Below are 19,394 nucleotides of genomic sequence, written 5' to 3' on the forward strand. Positions count from 1 at the left end.
CATGAAAAAGTCGACGGCCCCTGAAATGTCCTCGGTCCCCATTGGTTTCTGAATTCACTCCATCAGACAGCAGCTCCTCTGGGCTCTGCATGGCGCAGGGACAGGGAACAGGGCGGTGACAGAGAAGGAAGGGTCCTGCATCAGAGCAAATGGTACATTCCAGTCCACACCACAAGCGACCCTGCAGTAAGGTCCTCTTTCCCAGACAGCCCTTGAGGTGAAGAGACTGCCCACAAAACTATACTTTGTAAGACAATGTTACCTCTCCTCCAGATGCCAGCTGGGTGAGTTAAGTCATTTACTTATTTCTTTGAGGTGCAAAGGAGAGACTCCACGATTACTTTCAGGAACAGGGGCATATTCCAAATATACACCACAGTGGTGAGAGTCAACTTACATCAATTCTCTAGTGTTATCACCGTTGGGGCTTAGCACAGGGGCCCCAAATGCACTGATTATGTGGGCAGAAGCTCTAAGAGCATACTGGACCGAGTGTGAGGAACAAATCAGGCTGCCCTCTCTTTTCCTGCTTTTTGATAGAATCATGGCAGGTGGCTTTTGGCTTCAGGTAATAGAAAACCCAACACAGGGGCGCCTGGGTGGCGCAGTCGTTAAGCGTCTGCCTTCAGCTCAGGGCGTGATCTCAGCATTCTGGGATCGAGCCCCACATCAGGCTCCTCCACTAGGAGCCTGCTTCTTCCTCTCCCACTCCCCCTGCTTGTGTCCCCCCTCTCGCTGGCTGTCTCTGTCAAAAAAATAAATAAAATCTTAAAAAAAAAAAGAAAGAAAACCCAACACAGTGGCCTAAACAGTGTGAGATTTATGACCTTTTACTATCTAACTTCTCCCTGCCTCTCTACTGTGCCATCCACGTGCTGAACTGGTTCTTCTCATGATTGTGAGACAGGTGCCAACAGCAAGTAGCGCTCCAGGCCTCCAAATTCATGTCCCATTTGGAAGAGGGTGTCTCCCTTGCAGTCATGGAACAAGAGTCCTTTCTTTTAGCCTGACTGGGCCAATTTATGTCATCTGTGCTCTGCTGGGCCCTGGGGGAATGTCATGTCTTGAATGGTTACAGTCTGGGTTTCCAAACCAGTCACTGTGAAGAGGCATGAGAGACTAGCATTGGTTCTGAATAGTCAGATCCAGAAACAAAGATGAAGTTAGCTTCTCCTGAGCTGCATGGATAGCTGGTGGGGAGCAAGGGGTGGGGGGAACAAATCGAGAGTAGACAGCCGAATGGAATCAGGATTCTGTTTTGAAGGACAGGAGGGTGTGCACTGCACGTTAGTATAAAGCAGCATTGTCTGACAAAACTTTCTGCAAAGGTGGGGTGATCTATACTGTGCTGTTCACCATGGTAGCCACCAGTCACAGGAGGCTACTGGGCATCTGAAATGTGGCTGGTGTGACTGAGGCACAGAACTTTTCATTTTATTAAACTTATAGTAATTTTAGTTCAAACTGCCACACGTGGCTCGTGGCTACTGCACCAGACAGTGCAAAGCGAGAACATCTCTTTACAGTAAGAAAACAAGACAACAGAGAGCAAGCGGGATTTGAGTAAGCTGGAAAGTGTATGCCCCACACCGGACAGTGGCTGCTACCTGGTGTCAGCAGATCATGGCCGTGGGAGAAGACAGGTGTGTTTTCGCCATCTGACGCTGCCTAACGATCCTGCCCTGAACTTAGTGGTTTAAAATAACAAGTATTTCATTCGTTCACGATTCTGCCATTTAGGCCGAGGCTCAGCTGGCCAGTTTCTGCTGGTCCTGCTGTTGGTGGCTTGTGCGGCTTCCTTTAGCTGGCAAGTCGGCTGGGATGACGGGGGCATCAACATAGTTGCAGACTCTTCTTTGACACGTGGTCTCTCCAGCGAGGTGCCCGGACTTCTTACGTGGTGGTTCAGGGCTTCCGAGGCACAAAAGTAGAAGCTCCCAAACCTTTCTGAGGTTCAGGCCCAGATCTGCCTCAGGGATACTCCACCACATTCTCTTTACCAAAGCAAGTCATAAGCCCAGAGCAGTTTTTAAAAAACACTGCAACCAAACCAAAACATTTCTTCCTGCTGAAATGTTTTTGCAACTTCATGGTGTCAGAGACGGCAGGGTACAGCGGACTTCCTTCCCCAGGGCCAGGAACTGCTCACAGTGCCTCCGGGTACATCGTGAACTCCGTAACTGCCACACGCACTCTGTTCCCTTAGCTCTATACTTCTCAGCTGAGACAATCCGACTAAGCTAGTTTCCTATCATCCAAGATGGCACATCTGCACTGGACAGAGCTTCGCAATAAGTCATCACGTGAACCAAGTCAAATCGCTTCCCTTTTACCCCGTATTTACTCTGCACTTTGCCGGACTGTGTCAATTTTATCAGTGTTTTAACAAATACTTGGAGGTTCTTTGTGTCATGTTCCAGCCAGAATGTGGAGGAAGCACTGCACTGTACCAGGAACTGAGTAAAAACCTTTCATTTAAGACTGAGCTCTGCTGCCCACTAGGTGTGTGATCCTGGACAGAAATCTTAAGTGGTTTGCCTTCAGTTAAATTAGGCTACTAAGGTACGCATTAGAACATCAGGGGAGTCTCAAGAAAAAAAAAAAAAGAACATAAAATATTCTTTTGGCGCCACTGGAAAATCAACGAATATTCATTCATTCAATTCCACATGTACTTATTGTTGGTGGGGGTTGTGCTAGATTATAGGAATACAGTAACGGACAATCACAGCCCTTCCAGGTTTGAAGACAGATAGTAAATCATTTCACAAAATACATAATCATAAATTAATATAGTGTTGTGAAGAAAATGTAGAGTACCCTAATGACATATAAAAAGGGATCCGCCCTGTTCTGGGAGGATCAGAAACGTAGCATTTGAGCTAACGGCCGAGGGTGATAGGCATTAATGGACTGGGTGGGAAGGTCCTATACTGGCATTCAATGTCCCTCTTAAAATATTTATCAAGTATCTACTGCCTGCTGTGTGCCAGCACCGTGTGGGGCATCAGTCTTGGGGTCACCCATTTAGGAAAATAAAGTGAATACACGTTACTTCAAGTCTTTATGGAAGGACTTCTTACCCAGGTGACCTACCTGCAAGCCCACTCCCCAGGTACCGGCTCCGTGCTTCTCTTAGCTGGCCTTGAAGACAGGAAGGAAGAAGCAAGGGTCTCACCCTAGTCCCCTCATTCAGCTGTGGGTCCCACCATCAGAAGCCGTGCTGGGGCCATTTGTGGAGGGCACTCCTCCACTCCACCATGTACCTGCCGGTCACTGTTGCAGGGGCTCTGCGTGCGGTGAAGAAGACACATTAAAACACTGTCACATGGAGCTAGTACCTGTGGGGAGCAGAACAAGCCAGGGAGGGTGGCAAAGGTGCTACGGAGAAACTAAAACAGGGCAATGGGATGGGGGCGGGATCCACTTTAGATGGGACGGTGTCGAAATGCTTACAGGGAGTGGCCACCTGAGCTGAGGGCTGAAGGGAAGCGGGAAGCCATCATGTGACAAGGACACAGGCTCTGAGCCTGGCTTCTTCGGGGACAGCGGTCCTTCATGGGGACCACCGGGAATGCCTGCTGTCACTGTGGCTGCCAGGCTGGGGAGCGAGCGTGGACCTGGCACCCATCGGCCAGCGGAGGCTAAGGGTGCCGCTCACCGTCCCCCCGAGCACAGGGCAGCCCCGCAACACAGAACCATCAGCCCCGAAAGTCAGCGGCGCGCCTGCAGGGAAACCCCGCCCCGGGGCGTGAAGGAGCCCGGGGGCAGGCGCCAGCTTCGCAAATCAGCCTGGAGAGGCAGAGGCTGAGGCCACCACAGGGCCTACGTTTCCGCAGCCGGGGGTTTCAGACTTCCGAGTGCCAGGCGCCATTCGGCTTTTAAAAACTCTGTGAGGGGGGAACGCCAGGACCCCCTCACACCACTCAAGACGGAAGCACGACCCTCCCCCGGGCTTCCGGCCGGAACCGGAAGTCACCGGAGTCTGCGGCCAATGGGGGCCCCGGGAGGGCGGACCGAGGCGTGGCCGAGTGGGTCTCGCGAGAAGGGCGGCTGCGGCGGCAGCCAGTAGGAACGCCGCGGGGGCGGGCCGAGGCAGAGACGGGCGGGTCTCGCGAGAAGGGCGGCGGCGGCCGGGGCGGCTCCGGTGCNGCTCTGCGGGGCCCCGCGCCCCACGCGCCCTCCGCAACTGCTCGGCGCCGCCCTGCCCCGACGCGCCTGCCCGCTACTGCGCGCCCGCAGCGCTCGGCGCGCTGGCGCTCGTTGGGCTGGGCGTGGGCGCCGTCAAAGCCAACGTCACGCCCTTCGGCGCCGACCAGGTGAGCGCCTCGCGGGTGCGCCGGGTGCGCACGGGCGCTGGGGAGGGATGGCCCCACAGATGGAGGGGCCCTCCCTTCTGGGGAGGGGCCATTTGGGAGTGATGGCGAGGAGCGGAGATCTGGGAGGGTGTCCAAGGTAATGGCTGTCGGAAGAGCTTTCTGGCACACGCCTGCAACAGGTGCAAAAGCCCTGGGGCCGGGAAGGGAGCGATGCTCCTGTTGCTGAAGCTGCTTCCGTGACAGTCGTGCTGCAGTGTATAAATGTATCAAATCAACACGGATTGTACACACTTGAAGTTCCCTAAGGTTCTATGTCAAATACCTTTCAAAAAACCAAAAACAGAACCGGGGAGAGAAGTGGTAGGCAGGGGCCAGGTCTTGTGAAGCTTTTAAAAGACTTTGAGGTGTGCTTTGAATACAGTGGGGAGCCTTTGTGGGTTTGGGAGGGGGAGTAATAGGATCTGATGTTCGTTTCTAAAAAAGGCTTTTTCTAGAGCACAGGTGTGCCTGGCAGCTGAGGCCTGGCCGCCAAATCTGGTCTACTTCCTGTTTTTGGAGGGCCCAGAAGCTAAGAATGAGAGTGGTTCTTAGGTTCCTGAGTGGTAGGAAAAAAGCAAAGAAGAGTCTTTTGTGACAAGGGGAAATTTTATGAAATTCAGATTTCAGTCTCCATAAATAAAGCTTTATGGGAGCAGTCCTGCCTCTTGCTGGCCACACACGAGGCTGGGCTGGGGCTGCTTTCATGGTGCCGTGGCAGAACGGGGGAGTTGTGACAAACACTGGATGTCTCTCAGAACCTAAAATACTTACGCCCTGCCCCGTTACAGAAAAAGTTTGTGACATGTGGTGTGGAGATAAGTGAGGGAAGTGATGAACACAGGCATACGAGGTAGGAGTCTGTTACACTGGCCCAGTTAGAGGGGTTTGCACTAGGTGGACTCTGTGGACATGGAGTCAAGAGCGTGGATTTAGAAGTCACGGTGGTAGAGTCAGCAGCAGTAGGGAAGATGATTCCCTAGGTTTTTGTGCTGAATATCTGTGATTCTACCAATGGCTTGCTGTGCACCAGGCCCTGTGCTCAGTACTTGATTAGTCCTCGTGATGCCTCTGCTGCTGTTGTGCCCATTTTACAGATGAAACCAAGGCTTGAGAGGATCAGTCATGTGCCCCAAGTCGCACAGCTAGTACATGACTGAGCCAGGATGCAGGAGCCTGGCCTTTGAATCTGAGCTTTACGTAAAGGACCTGTGTCAGGCTGCCCATGACAACAAGGTGTTACCTTCTAACCATGTTGGGAATGATAGCTGCCTCATGTCTCGGATTCTTTCTTCTCTGCACCAGGAAATGTGCTTTACACACGTGAACTCATCAGAACTCATGTGAATCTCATACCCACTTGTCCAATAAGAAGATGGAGGTACAGAAGAGGGCCTTTTTTTTGTTGTAGCGAGTGATCCGGCTGGGGCGGCAGTCCGGCTCTGATTTCCTGATTGCCGCCCTAACCGTGGCTTCGAGATGGGTGTTGTGGCACACAGTGCAGTTGGGGTGGAGTTGGGTGTCCGGGCCCAGGCTCAGGGCTTCAGCCGTGGGTGCTGTCAGTGAAAGCACAGCATTGGCAGCACCGTGAAGCACCTTTAAAGACCGGCCACATGGGCCACGTGCCACGTGAACGTTTGTCTTGCCCCTCACTGTCCTTGTTACACTGCCTTATCTGAACCTCAGGACAGTTTACAGACTGCTCTTGTCTGTTTCACCAGAAACACCCGGGGAGAAGGTTCGACCCACCAGAACCACAGCAGGGGAGTGGGAGCTGGGTTTGGACGCAGGCAGTCCGACTTAAATGTCCATTCTCTCCAGTTGATAATGGACCAGCAATTAACGTTTCATAATAGACTGTGTGCTGGTATAGAGGTTATCAAGAATGAGTGACAGAACAGGAACTTTTTTGATGCGTAATAACACACATTAAAAAAAATGCTCTCTTCTACCAGATAACTGGCTTCAATCTCTTCAAATATATTTTTTAAATTTTTCATTATATTGAGTTAGCCAACATACAGTACATCGTGAGTTTTTGTTGTAGTGATCAATGATTCGTTCGTTGCATGTAATACCCAGTGCTCGTCACAACACGTGTCCTCCTTGGCTTTATTTTCAGATTCACGTGGGGTGAAATGTCGTCATGTTGCAACTTACTTTTAAATCATTCAGGCTAAAGAGTATTTCATTTATAGCTACAGAAAAAGAGAATCAAGGATCTAGGTGAAGGGTATATAAAAATGTATGTTTTACTGTTCCTTCAACTTTTGCATAAGATTAAAACATTGAAGTACAAAGTTGAGATGTCCTTGAAGTGATGCATGGATAAAGTGGACGTGGTCCCTCCACGCACTGGCATATCCCTCAGCCATGAGCGCTGGTACGTGCTACAGCGGGGATGAAGGCTGGCAACACCAAGCCAAGTGGTAGATCCAGACGTGAAAGATTACACGTCCTTTCGTTCCTCTTGTACGGAAGTGCCTGGATGGACACATCCATAAAGACTGGAAGAGGCGTGGCGGCCGGGGGCGGTGGAGAGGGGATGGGAAGTGCCTGGTGTGATGAAATGTGGGGTTAGTGTTTGTGGTTGCTCAAGTGTGGGCACGTCAAAACCAAGGAGCCGTACATCTCAAAATGGTGAATAGTTTTGTATGTGGACTGCGTCAGTGACAAAGCACCTAGAAGGGAAGCCTTGGTACCCTTCTGCCAGGGTGCTTGCTCCGCGGAAGGTGCTGTCGGCTTGGTGGAGGGGGTGTGGCTCCGAGACTCAGGTCTGGGCGTGAAGCCTGCCAGGCTGGACCTCAGGGTGAGTTAGCTCATCTCCTGGCTCGCCTCGTTTTGAGGAAGTCTGTGTTTCTAAGGCACTTTTTATGCTTCTCTATCACCCCCCATCTCTGATATAGGGCCTTTAGGAAGTGTTCCCAACGAGAGATGAGCGGGGTCAGGCTGTGCAGCTTTGGGAGGTGTTCACTGGCTTGGGACAGCTGATGGGCCACTAAAGATGCCAAGGTGATCCACACTGATGCAAATCGTGCCAGCCCCTTCATCCTCCCCTGCGCTTCAGTTGTTTGGAAGGTCACATTGTTTTTTCTAAATAGCAAACTGAAAGAAGAAAAGCTTACTTTACAGATGTAGAGAGCAAATGATATTTTTTTTTTCCTAGTGGAAAAAAAGTGACAGTCTCGTGCATTTGAAAGGATTTTTCCAAAGCAGCCAACTGTCTGGCTTACTGTATGTGGCTCTGTTCTGTTAGCTGCGCTTTTCTGAGCTGAGGGCAGTGGTATCTGTTGACCTGTCACATGAGAGGCTGTTTACCCTCCAAAGGGAGGGCCAGAGGCCCCTGCGCGCAGATGATGATGTAATGTGACTGGCTGTGGGCTCGTCGCCTCAGGGCACGGAAGCATGTGATTTGCAGTTTATAGGATCTGGCTTCCCATTTGTAGGAAAAAAAACTGGTATGTGCTTATTTAGGGCCTTAGTAAGAGGCTTTGATTTTTTTTTTTTTTTTTTTAAGATTTTATTTATTTATTCGACAGAGAGAGACAGCCAGCGAGAGAGGGAATACAAGCAGGGGCAGTGGGAGAGGAAGAAGCAGGCTCATAGCGGAGGAGCCTGATGTGGGGCTCGATCCCAGAACGCCGGGATCACGCCCTGAGCCGAAGGCTGGCGGTTAACGACTGAGCCACTCAGGCGCCCCAGAGGCTTTGATTTCTAAAGTAACATTGGAGAATTAGACTTGGATGTTGAAAGCAGTTGGATGCCAAGTTCACGCGGGACGATGTGCACAGTGTCGCCATAGGTGATGAAAAGGGTCTGATGTACTTTCAGCTAGTATGTACATTGCCTGCATTAATTGTAGATGTTCTGTTTTACCGGCCTTCTTCCTTTTGAGGCCTGCTGAGCGCCCCCCGCATTACTGGTTCTTATATCTTTAGTTATATTTTCTCTGTAACCATTTCTCTGCTTATGATTTTTCTTTCCTCTGAATAGCGTGAATATTTGCGTCTTTCTTTGAATAGCGTGAATATTTGCGTCCAGTTTAGTGACATTTGTATGCCTTGTGTCCCCATGAAGAGCTGTCTTAGAAATAAGAGAAATTCCCAGGACAACTTGTTTATTCTGTCCTCACGCCAGCATTTGGTGTAGGATCTCTGTCCTAATCTGACATAGACGGGAGAGTTGAAGCCCCTCCTGAGAATGTGTGGTTTATTTAAGACTCAGATTTTCAGTTTGGGATGCTGGTGACCATGTCGTCAGCTCAAGCATGTCTCTTGCCAACACAATAGCCATACTTACTCATTTTGGATTAAAATTTTTTTTTTCTTTTGAGGAGTACACAATTTTATTTTATACCTGTACTTTAATTTCAAAAAAACAGAGGTTACAATATTGTATCAAGTTATATGATTGCTAACAAGGTGCTTTTTTGTATCTCGGACTTGGTTGTTTGGGCCCCCATTGAAAACCTTCTTTGTGCTCTGCTGGTGGAGATTCTTCTGTGCAACCTGTCAGATCTATGATTGGCACAGAAATCAGCCTTTTGATAACTTGTAACATAAGGAGGAGACAGCAGAGGTTCCTAGAACAGCAAGCCGAGGACCATCTTTCTTTGCGACCCAGCATCGACCTTTAGCTAGTAAGCTTGTTTAGAAATTGTATGAGATTACTGGCTAGAGTAGAGTGGTGTCCGTGTAGACATGGACGTCACGGTGAGAAGGGAAGGAGTGGGGGGTGCCTGCCCCCACGTGGAGTGCCACCGGCTCTGGGGGGGCCGTCGCAGTAGTCCCATGGGGAATGTTACCTGGTGCTTCTGCCGAAGGTTGGGAGGTGAGCAGTTGTTGAGCCCTCCAGGAGTCTCTGTCCTTGCCAGCGTGTCTCCCGACTCCCTCCACAGTCTTCCTGGTCTGAAGTAACGTCTAGTGTTTCAGTCTGGAATTTCCTCTGCGCCCCAGATTGAGCAAGGCGTGGGGCTATACAGCAGTGGTTCTAAAACTTACTGTGAGGAGAAGTCACCTGGAAAATGTTTAAAAGGCCGATTCCTGGTCCCTAACCCCAGAGATGATGACGTGGTGGTCTGGCCTGAGAGCCTTGTGAATTGGCACTTTTGGGAAGCATTCCAGTGTTTGCAGAGCAGACGGTCCCCAGATGTTACTTTGAGAAACTCTCTTGGATTTCTTGGATGTGAGCACACTTAAGCACGACTCAGAGTGTAGTGGTTGAAGTTGTGGGGTGCTCCTTCGTCAGGGGCCTGGAGCGTATCTGTAAGCAGAGCTGAGTGTGCTGTGTTTCTTACACGCTGCCATGATGATGGTGACCATGGCCACTTCATCACACAGGCTTTTCATCCGTGAAGATTACCATGTTTCAAAGTCTGTTTCCTCCCTGTTGTTTTAGGTTAAAGACCGAGGTCCAGAAGCCACAAGAAGGTTTTTTAATTGGTTTTATTGGAGCATTAACCTGGGAGCGATCATTTCGCTGGGCGGCATCGCCTACATTCAGCAGAACGTGGGCTTTGTGACCGGCTACCTCATCCCAGCGGTCTGCATCGGCGTCGCTTTCCTGGTCTTCCTCTGCGGCCAGAGCGTCTTCATCACCAAGCCTCCCGATGGCAGTGCCTTCACCTATGTGTTCAGGATACTGGCATATTCATGCCGTCCCCAGAAGCGAATTGGAGATCACAGTCAGAGTGGGTGAGTGCCGAGTTGTGATCATAGGCTCAGCCTAACGCGACTTTCCCGTGGCTGCGAATGAAGTACTCGCTTATGTCTGACGCAGGCTTTGTGCAGGGCTCTGGGCTAGTTTAATGTCTCGTGTCAGCTCGAGGAGGTGGTGTGGCATTACTGTCTTCCAGCAACCTGATTCCAAGCTCACACTTTTAGTGTTTAACTTCCACATTGAATTTCTTCTCAGTGCTGATGGACTTCTTGCTTATATAAAGATGAGGGAGGTAGGGATGCCTGGGTGGCTCAGACAGTTAAGCGCCTGCCTTCAGCTCAAGTCATGATCTCTGTGTCTTAGGACCAAGCCCCGAGTCGGGCTCCCTGCTCAGTGGGAGCCTGCTTCTCCCTCTGCCCCCTGCTTGTGGTGTCTGTCTCTCTCAAATAAATAAAAAAAATCTTTCAAAAAAAAAAAAAAGATGATGGAGGTAGAAATTGGCAGAGAGCAGAGAGACACTCTACGTATCCTGTACATTTCTCTTTGTTCTAAAAAGCTTTAGACCCATTTGAATGACAAATCAAGCGGTTGCTTACTTTGTGGGTACTTCCCTGTGCTCATTAAATAGTAAGCTGTTGTTTCCCACTTCTGAGTCAGCAGCTGTGTGGGGTCAGTGTGGGCCCATCATCCCATTGTCACTGCAGCCGCTCTGTGACAGAAGGACATTATAGAATTTGGAGATGCAGGTTGGGGAACTACATCATCCCCTTTGTGTGGGACTTCCCTGTTTTAGCACCAAAGCCCCACGTCCTGAGGTTTTTAGCACTGAAAGCCCCACGCCCTGGGGAAGTCCCAGGCAAACTGGGATGGATGTTAGGTCACCATAGATGCATATTAATAAAGGCAAGTCTGGAACTTAGCCCAAGAAAAGACCTCAACAGTTTTGGTGTTTGTTTGTTGAAGCGTAATCTTCTCGTAGTACGGTGCATCCCTCTTAGCTGTACAGTTCTGAAATTATGACAGTCTTATTTGACCATGTGATCGTGGTGTGGTCAGAATATAGAATATTTCCATCACCCCAGAGAAGTCCCTGGGACCCTTTGTAATCAACCCCCTCGGAATATTTTGATCAGAGTAGATGTTCCTGAGGGGTGGTCAGTCCCTGAGCCAGAGGCTAACATTCAGCCACATGGAGCCTTCTGCCTCTCAGGGCAGCACGCTCATGGTTGGGTGGCCCTGACTGCTGGAAGGTTCTGCAGGCTGACCCCAGACCTGCCGCCTCCTGGCTAATCTGCTTGTATCTTACGTATGCCCTTGGAGTCACGAGAATGTCTGATATTTGCTTGCACGAGGTAGGCTTGAAGCTGCTCTGGAATAGCTCTTGTGGCCCCGCGCCTTGGCTCCAGGCTGCGGCTCCTCCACGGTCCCTGCACGGGGTTCCTGCAGGCCCCGCAGCCAGTCCCGGAGTCTGCAGGGGTCAGTGTGGCATTCAGACTCCTCGTTCGGAACTGCCGATGGTGGCACCACACTGAAGAATGTTTAAAAATTCAAACCGTGCCTCCCTGTGCTGCTTTGCCAGAGCCTGACTTTCACTAGGCAGAAGTGGGGTTTCACACCCCAGGTGTTCATTCTGTAGATTGATTACTCATGAGCAGAATACATCTTCTTGTAAAGTTTCAGTGTGTCGGTGTGGGTGGCACCTGGTAGACGTTTCAGGGAGAGGACAGTACTGCTTCATGGACGGGTTTGGGTTCTGAATGCACAAATGGCCTGATGAGAAAGATCTGGACTTCTATTTGGAAATCTCATTTCCAGAGTAAGGTTTGTTTTTGGACAACTGGCACAGTTAAGACAAAAAGGAGATCTTGCAGAGAGGTCGGTGATCCAGAGAATTCTCAAATTATGCTCTCCTTGTACACAGAGTCTGAGCTCTGTGACCTTGGGCAGGTGAATGACCTTGCCAAGCCTGCATTCCCTTTTTGTGCAGTGGAGAGGGGCTCATCTCACATGATCATTGTGAGGTCTGAGAAGCTGACGTGTGCACAGTTCTCAGCAGAACATCTGGCCCATGATGAGAGTCCGGCTGATGTCACCTACTTGGTCAGGATGCTCTTGCAAAAAGTCGGCTCCAGAAATGGAGGGAAGTACAGCATCGCATCACCCAGTGTTTCCTTTATCTGGCCCGGTTCTGGTTTCCTTCTGGCCTAGGTTGATCTGTGTCTCAGAGACTAGTTTAATGCTCAGTCCCTGTGTATCTGTTCAGTTCATCAGACTGAGTGGGAATAGCTCTAAACCTTCTTTGAGATACAAACCTCGTGGAGTTGAGAGGCCGAGAATTAATAGACGCCGTTCCTGGGAGAGTATCTTCCTGGGAGAGTGCAGCCGTGTGTGCGTAGAGACCCTGCACACAGTTCTAGGGTGCACGGCCTCCTGGAGCTGGGGCGCGTTCTGGGTCCCGTCTGTGTTTCACGTCATGTGTGTCTGTGACTCCATGTTGGACCCTGTGTGTTGCAAAATGATACACTAACGATGTGTGTGAGTTAGGGCAAGTGTGAGGTGCATGTCAGCTTAGTACTTTTCAGAATATCTTCATGATCTAAGATAAGTAATGTAACCAGTAACATGTCTGAGTGATTCCGTGTTTAAAAATGGATTTGTTACTGGTCACTGACATGTTTTTAGAGAAACACATGTAGCATGATGAGGTAATCACTGATAGTATCTGAAATAGGTATGCAAGGACTTTACATTTTCTTTTGGCCAAAAAAATAAAAATAAAATAAAATAAAACTGAAAAGCTGCAAATATTTTCAAGTGAAAGTGTGAATAGAATCTTTGGAGTTTAGAATTTCTCTGAGTGTGGTTTTCCTATGTATGATGAGGAGTAGTGTCTTTCTAAATTTATTCGTGTATCTCTAGCACCGGGTAGAACGGACCTGGGCATGTAGTACGTGCCTGATAAATATTTGTTGAGTTGAATTTAGTTGTCCTGTCCAAAATTCGGCTAAAATATTAAGTTATATTTTTTAGTCTTTTGAGTCTCCCTCATACTCTAAATGTTCAGATGAAGAAATGTCAGTGTTGTGAGACAAAAATGATTTGAAATAGTAGTCACTTAGTTATAAATTGGATAGGAGTTTATAAACTAAAAAGCAGACCACTGCCATTTATATATGAGTGCCAGAATTGGAAGAAGGGAAGAATTCTTAACGGTAATTAATTATCTCCTGGTATTTCTGGCTTTAGAGAATAGTTGGCAAATAGAACAAATTTTTTTTTTTCTGTTTTATCCCTAAGAATCTAAGCACACACATCTCTGTTAAGAGTGTTTTGGAGCTGTCCGCAGGGATGTGCTCGTTTTATAATTAATGAAACTGTCCTAGAATAAGTGAGCAGGTGCAGCTGCTGAAGCATGAGCCATGGCCAGAAGGCCTGAGCTGTGACCATGCCTGAAACACCTGAGCGTGAGGGTGAGGCCTGTGGCCAGGGAGCAGAGGGGCAGGTGGCGTCCCCTGTCCCTGGGCCTCAGGCTCTGCAGCCAGGGCCCTTTGGGCAAAATCCCAGCCCCGTTCTCTGGCTTTGTTACCTTGGGCTCGTTCTCGACCCTCTCCGTGCCCTGGCTTCGTCCATGGTGCAGCAGGACCAGTAAGACGACCCTGATGCCTCCCAGCGCCGTGATCCAGGTTAATGAGCGAGCACCCAGTGCCACCGGCTGCCTGGTGACGGCCAGGTTAATGAGCGAGCACCCAGTGCCACCGGCTGCCTGGTGATGTCGTCATGTCACCGTTGCGATCGCAGTGCCCTGCCAGAGCAGAACCCTTCTCACGGGCCCATCAGTGTCTGTACTCTAAATCAGCAGCGTTAGTAACAGCATCAGTGTTATGCTTGTGACATTTTCACATTTGAAAAAGCCACCAGGTTCAAAATCCAAACAATCCAGCCCATTTTTTCCCCTCAAACGCTCATCCAGCCGTGTAGCTGAGGTAGTGGCCAGCTTCAGGTGGAACCTGGCCTTGCTCAGCGAGGGTGACGGGAGCTGGGCTAGAGACCGGACGCCGCGCTGTCTGCGGCCTGGTAACGTGTCAGGAGCCACAGGCGCGCGTCCCGAGCAGGCGCGTGTGCAGTGCTTCCCGCCAGCCCGGCCGCTGTGCTTCGTGTGCGTGTTAGTGAGGGCAGGATGACTTCAGCAGACCAGTGCAGCGCGCTGGCTTCCTGCCTCCAAACTTAAACTGTTGCCGCAGACTTGATTTCTGGGGCTGGAAGAAAACTAACTCCTTCATTTTATCTCCCAAAGTGAAGGCCTTGGAGTCCTTCAGCACTCTTCTAAACACAGTCTGTTTGATTCATGTAAGAGGTCTCGCGGAGGGCCGTTTTCGGAGGACACGGTGGAGGACGTGAAGGCCCTTGTGAAGATCATCCCCGTGTTCTTGGCTTTGATACCGTACTGGACAGTGTATTTCCAAGTGAGTGTGACGGTCGGGTATCCGTTGCTTTCTGTCCCCACCCTCGCGTTGGTCGCCCCCAAAGTGCAGGGCTGCCGTGTTCTCCTTTGTGGAGTTTCTGGGATCTTGGAGTCCTGTGTCCGGCCGTGGGACTCACTTCTGCCGAGTCAAGCGTGTTGAAAACCTTTGCATGAGAGAAGCTGAGAGCGGGTGTGCTTCGTGTTTCCAGACCCCACCTGTGGTTTAATTCCTCTGTTACTTCTTTTCCAAAGTCGATGTCCAGATGACTTGTATGATGACCAAACTCGATCTGTTTTCAGAGCCGAGCCCCGCGCGCGTCCTCGCGGAGCGGTGTGGGGTGGGCAGCAGGCTGGCACGCGGGAGTGTCCCCACCCCTCACCATGCCCTTTCCACACCCAGATGCAGACAACGTACGTTCTGCAGAGCCTTCATTTGAAGATCCCGGCAATTTCCCGCATTACAGCCACGCCTCACACGGTGAGAACTGAAATGATGTGAAATAGTCACCCGGAGCTTATGTAACAGGCGGGTGCCTTAGGCCAGTCGTAGGTCCTTCACGAGCGTCCGCAGCTGCTCCAGCCTGAAGCCTTGTGGTTAGGACTTCTGCCTATGTTATAGACTGCTTCTGTCGGCTGTGTCGTTCCCTAGGTGATTGACGGACGTCAGCCAAACACTACTGTTCCCACCTGACTGTTCTCTCCCTAAAGGCACAGAAGAACAGTGCAAATGCACTTAGACATGAAAATCTTTTTCAGTTCCAGTGTCTTGAAACTGAGACTTTTTCCCTAGGAGGTTGTACTCTGTAGGAACGGACTCGTCTAGAATAAAGGTTTTCTCAGTTAGGCATCAGCGATGAGGTGCGTGAGGACCTGCTCCTCCCGAGAACTTACCTTGTCTCGTGCGTTTCCATTCCAGTTCCCGGCGGCCTGGCTGACCATGTTCGACGCGGTTCTCATCCTCCTGTTAATTCCCCTCAAGGATAAACTGGTTGATCCCATGCTGAGAAGACATGGCCTGCTCCCGTCATCCCTAAAGAGGATCGCCGTTGGAATGTTCTTTGTGATGTGTTCTGCCTTCGCTGCAGGTGGGGAGGCGTTTCGGTCGCATTTCTGGAGCTTGAAACTGGTGTTCGCCGCCGTGGGTGTCTCGGCACCGTGACCAGCCCCAGGTCACACTGCATGTGCACACCCTAGTAGCGGACAGACATGGGGGGCTGTGAACGGGGTTGTTCACTTTCTGGTTTCCATTATGTGAAGGTTAAGATTTTCTCCCTGAGGCTTTGCCGTTTCTCTTCTAGAGCTGAAAACTGGTAAAGTGCTCTGGAAAGTGGCTTTTGGCTTGGACCGCTGGGGGCTTGTTCTCTCCCTTCTGATTGAGATTGTGGACGACTGTTGATCACTGAATGGATGAATTTTTATATCAGTCTCAAAGTCATGGGTTCACCCTTAACGTTCTTAACTTTAGGTCCAGAGTCAGCTTTGGTCTGCCCCTGACCAATGGCGTGTGTGTTTTGTGAGGAGAAAGGTTTTATCAAGTCCAGGTTCATGACCAGCTCCCATCCCCTAGAGAGGGGATGCGAACCTGCACCCCAACCCCGATGAGGGGAGTGTTCCTTTGGGGACCCCACTGTTTTGTCTTCATGACTTTTTTTTTTTTTTTAAAGATTTTATTTATTTGACAGAGATAGAGACAGCCAGCGAGAGGGAACACAAGCAGGGGGAGTGGGAGAGGAAGAAGCAGGCTCATAGCAGAGGAGCCTGATGTGGGGGCTCGAACCCATAACGCCGGGATCACGCCCTGAGCCGAAGGCAGACGCTTAACCGCTGTGCCACCCAGGCGCCCCTGTCTTCATGACTTTTAAATTCTGAACTGTGAGGTTGGTGGAGTATCTTCTATGGACGTTCTCAACTCACTCTGGAGTTCTTCCTTCATTAACATTTTGAAAACCGTTGAACCATAAGACGGCTTAGTTACATAACAAGAACAGAAAAGCTTATATTCCTGAACCAACGCTATATCACGCGCTGTTACGAGGAATTTAACGTTAAGCACTGCTGAGACAGAATTTAATATTCTCCAGCAGTGTTTCCCAGCAGCCTCTGCGCACTGTCCCCAGAGTGGACATATTGATACAGTACTTAATAGATTTAAAGAAATGAGTCCCTAGGCTTAAGAAATCTATATTCCAGGGACCAGGACATTTTAGAAGACAATTACGTTTTCTCTTGATCAAATAGATAATTAAAGTGAGGTCGTGTCTGAATGAAGTTTTTACTGTGTGCTCTGTTCATGATTCTGTTTCTCTTCCAATCCTGCGGCACATGGGGAAATAAGCAAGAGCAAATAAAAACTAAATTGCAGTGGGGCTGTAATTGCAGGTTTCATTAAGCAGGATCAGAGATCATCAGGGCTGTCAGAGTCACAGCTGCCTGGGGACGGTGTCTGTCTGTCTGTCCTGCCTCCCCTGAGCACCTACCACAGGCTCAGCTTTGGCCCCTGCAGCTCCCCTCTGTCCCTGCACTGGGGGGCCCTCTCTGCACCACGGCCACGTCAGTCACGTGCCAAGGAAGGGGGTCCTTGTTCTCTCCCCGGGAATGGCGGTGTCCTCGGTTTTCAGGCATTCCCTAGGAGATTCTGGGCTTGGGCTCCTTTGTTACCATCTTGTCTTCCAGTGGGATTGCTGGCCGGGTAGCTTCTGGGGGCCGCCCTGAGAACCAGGGAGGGCGTTCCTGTTGTCTCTGTGCATGTTTGTGTAGGAGGCAGCTGACAGATGAGTGACCGCTGGGAATACCCTGTGGGAATGGCATCCACCCTTCACCAGTGCCAGCAGAGTGCACGGCACTTCATGCCCAGAGCTGGGCAGAACAGGCCCCGCTCTGCAGGCTGCCTGCGCCCTGGGGGTGGGGGTGAGGGACTGGTGTGGTCATGTGGCCTGAGGCTTCCAAGTTGGAATTGCTTTCTTAGAAATGGAAAGCACTCACTATGCTTGTGTTCTTCAGTAATGGAAAGGAGCCCCAAAGTCATCGGTTCGGAAATTTTAAGTATCTGGTACTTGATTTAAGCACAGTTTATTAAATGTAATGTAAACAGTGGCTTGAGCTTCAAGCAGTTTTATTTCCAGCTCTAGCAAGTATTTAATTGGAACATTAATAGGCTTTGAGTAGAGATTGAAACCATCCTAGCAAACCAAAATTTTAATAGAAAGGAAACTGTTTTGCCTTTGAACTTAACTACCCTCCCTGTAACCAATCAATATCTTCCATTTAGAACCCTGCCTGCTGGTAATGGTTCATTCTTTCAGGTCTTTCAGCTGAGAATCAGGCAGGTCCCAGGGGTTTTCTCAAGTGTGCATGAGGAAAAAAGAAGTGTGTTCATAGGTTAGATTTCCTTTTCCCCTTAAAGAACTGTGTGTGTACTCCTGAATTACTGGAGCGATAGATGCTCACTGGAGGGGAGGTATCTTGGAAGCATGAAGAAGAAAATAAAAACCAGCTGTAATTTCCCTGGAGACGCTCACCATTAGGACAGTGCGAACCTGCCTGGTCTTGGTGTGTCTGCACACGTGTACCCCCTCTGTGATTTTACAGAAACGAAATCCTTTTGTGCAAGCTAATATGAGTCTGATGAAGAAAAAAATAAGTGTCAGAAAAACCCTAAGAGTGTATAATAAAATATAATAAAAAAGAATTAAGGAGGGAAAAACTGTAAATACAGATGAGCCCCCCCCCGCCATGCACACGCACGCGCAGGCACACGCGCGCGCGCACACACACACACACACAGTTAAGCACTTATAATTCCACCACTTTAGGAAATCTGTAATTGCATTCTGCAGGTGCATGGGCAAATTACATACGTGTTATGTGGTAGATACGTTTATATTTCCTTTGTCACGCTTTGAAAACCAGCCCTGAAGTATCATGAATATCATTCCATGTCAGACGTTTTCTCTGCAGTCCTCTGGGGTTGGGGGTTGGAGTGCTTGGGTTCATGACTCTGGGCCTTACTGCAGGGGATTTCTGCAAGTGTCATCATGGCATCCCTGTAAGGCTTTGGATAATCTGATGGAATTCTCTTCTGGGAAGGTAGTGACTCCGCCATCATCCCAGGCTGGTGGTGCCCTCCCGTGCATGTGCTGGCCCCTCCGTCATCCTTGGTGGTGTCACGAGTGCTCGTCACACAGGGGTGTAGGCGGGAGTCTATGCGCAGCCTTCAGGGCCGAGAGAGCATCCTGAAATTGGGGCAGAACCCGCTGAGAGCCTTTTCCTGGGTCATACCTGCCATTAGTAAGAACCACGGGCGCACAGGAGGTTTTCAAAACTTAGTATCACACAGTCGATCCATGGTCATGACAAATGCACAGAGAAGAGCCAGGGAGACCCCAGAGTGTCCATAACCCCCCATCCAGGGTGACCGCATGATGTGTTCCTAGGACATTCGCTGTTAGAGCTAAATTCGTCTTTTTTTAAATAGAAGTGAAACAAACCATTCACAGTGCATTTTATATACATACCGCTTTTCTATGTCAATTACACATTTAAATCATGGTTTTTAACAACTACACAATATTGCATTGTTAAATATACCATCGGTTCCTAGACCAGCCCTCTCTCAGTCCATAGGACGGCTGACTCCAGTCTATCTGCATGCCAGACACGCTTGTGCAGGTGCCCTCGTCAGTCCACATGTCTGCCCTTGGCTTTGGGTCCCCTTGGTGGGAAGTGTTGAGGCCATTGGCATGGGTTCTGCTGTCTGCTCCCTTGTCAGTGCTCATTAGTTTTTCTGTGACTCTCTTCCCTGAAGGATTTAAACACAGTACATCTTTGTTTTAATGTATGTTATGGTGATTTCCCTCCCACACATCATCAGTCCTCGGATTCTGTGTATGGTTATGCCCAGTGGTGTTTTGTACCAGGGT

General features: G+C 49.7%; 2 protein-coding genes across 6 annotated transcripts in view; one reads left to right on the forward strand and one right to left on the reverse strand.

Annotated features, from left to right (window-relative positions):
- GLT1D1 (glycosyltransferase 1 domain containing 1) overlaps positions 1-4,029 on the reverse strand; it is a 95,142-nt gene extending 91,113 nt beyond the window's left edge. The window contains exons 1-2 of one of the 5 annotated variants that reach the window (XM_034638761.1): positions 3,662-4,029; positions 1-3,290 (exon numbers count right to left, since the gene is read on the reverse strand). The gene's annotated coding sequence lies outside the window, so the exon portion shown is untranslated. The other 4 variants (XM_034638762.1, XM_034638760.1, XM_034638758.1 and 1 more) reach the window with 4 other exon arrangements.
- The window catches only part of SLC15A4 (solute carrier family 15 member 4), a 26,814-nt gene continuing 11,414 nt past the window's right edge, over positions 3,995-19,394 (forward strand). The window contains exons 1-6 of the mRNA XM_034637907.1: positions 3,995-4,031; positions 4,123-4,319; positions 9,753-10,048; positions 14,308-14,476; positions 14,876-14,953; positions 15,392-15,560. Of these exons, the coding sequence (XP_034493798.1) occupies positions 3,995-4,031; positions 4,123-4,319; positions 9,753-10,048; positions 14,308-14,476; positions 14,876-14,953; positions 15,392-15,560 (946 nt within the window). The remainder of the gene's footprint in view (positions 4,032-4,122; positions 4,320-9,752; positions 10,049-14,307; positions 14,477-14,875; positions 14,954-15,391; positions 15,561-19,394) is intronic.

Source organism: Ailuropoda melanoleuca, chromosome 12 (assembly GCF_002007445.2).
Source record: "Ailuropoda melanoleuca isolate Jingjing chromosome 12, ASM200744v2, whole genome shotgun sequence".
Classification (NCBI taxonomy): Eukaryota; Metazoa; Chordata; class Mammalia; order Carnivora; family Ursidae; genus Ailuropoda; species Ailuropoda melanoleuca.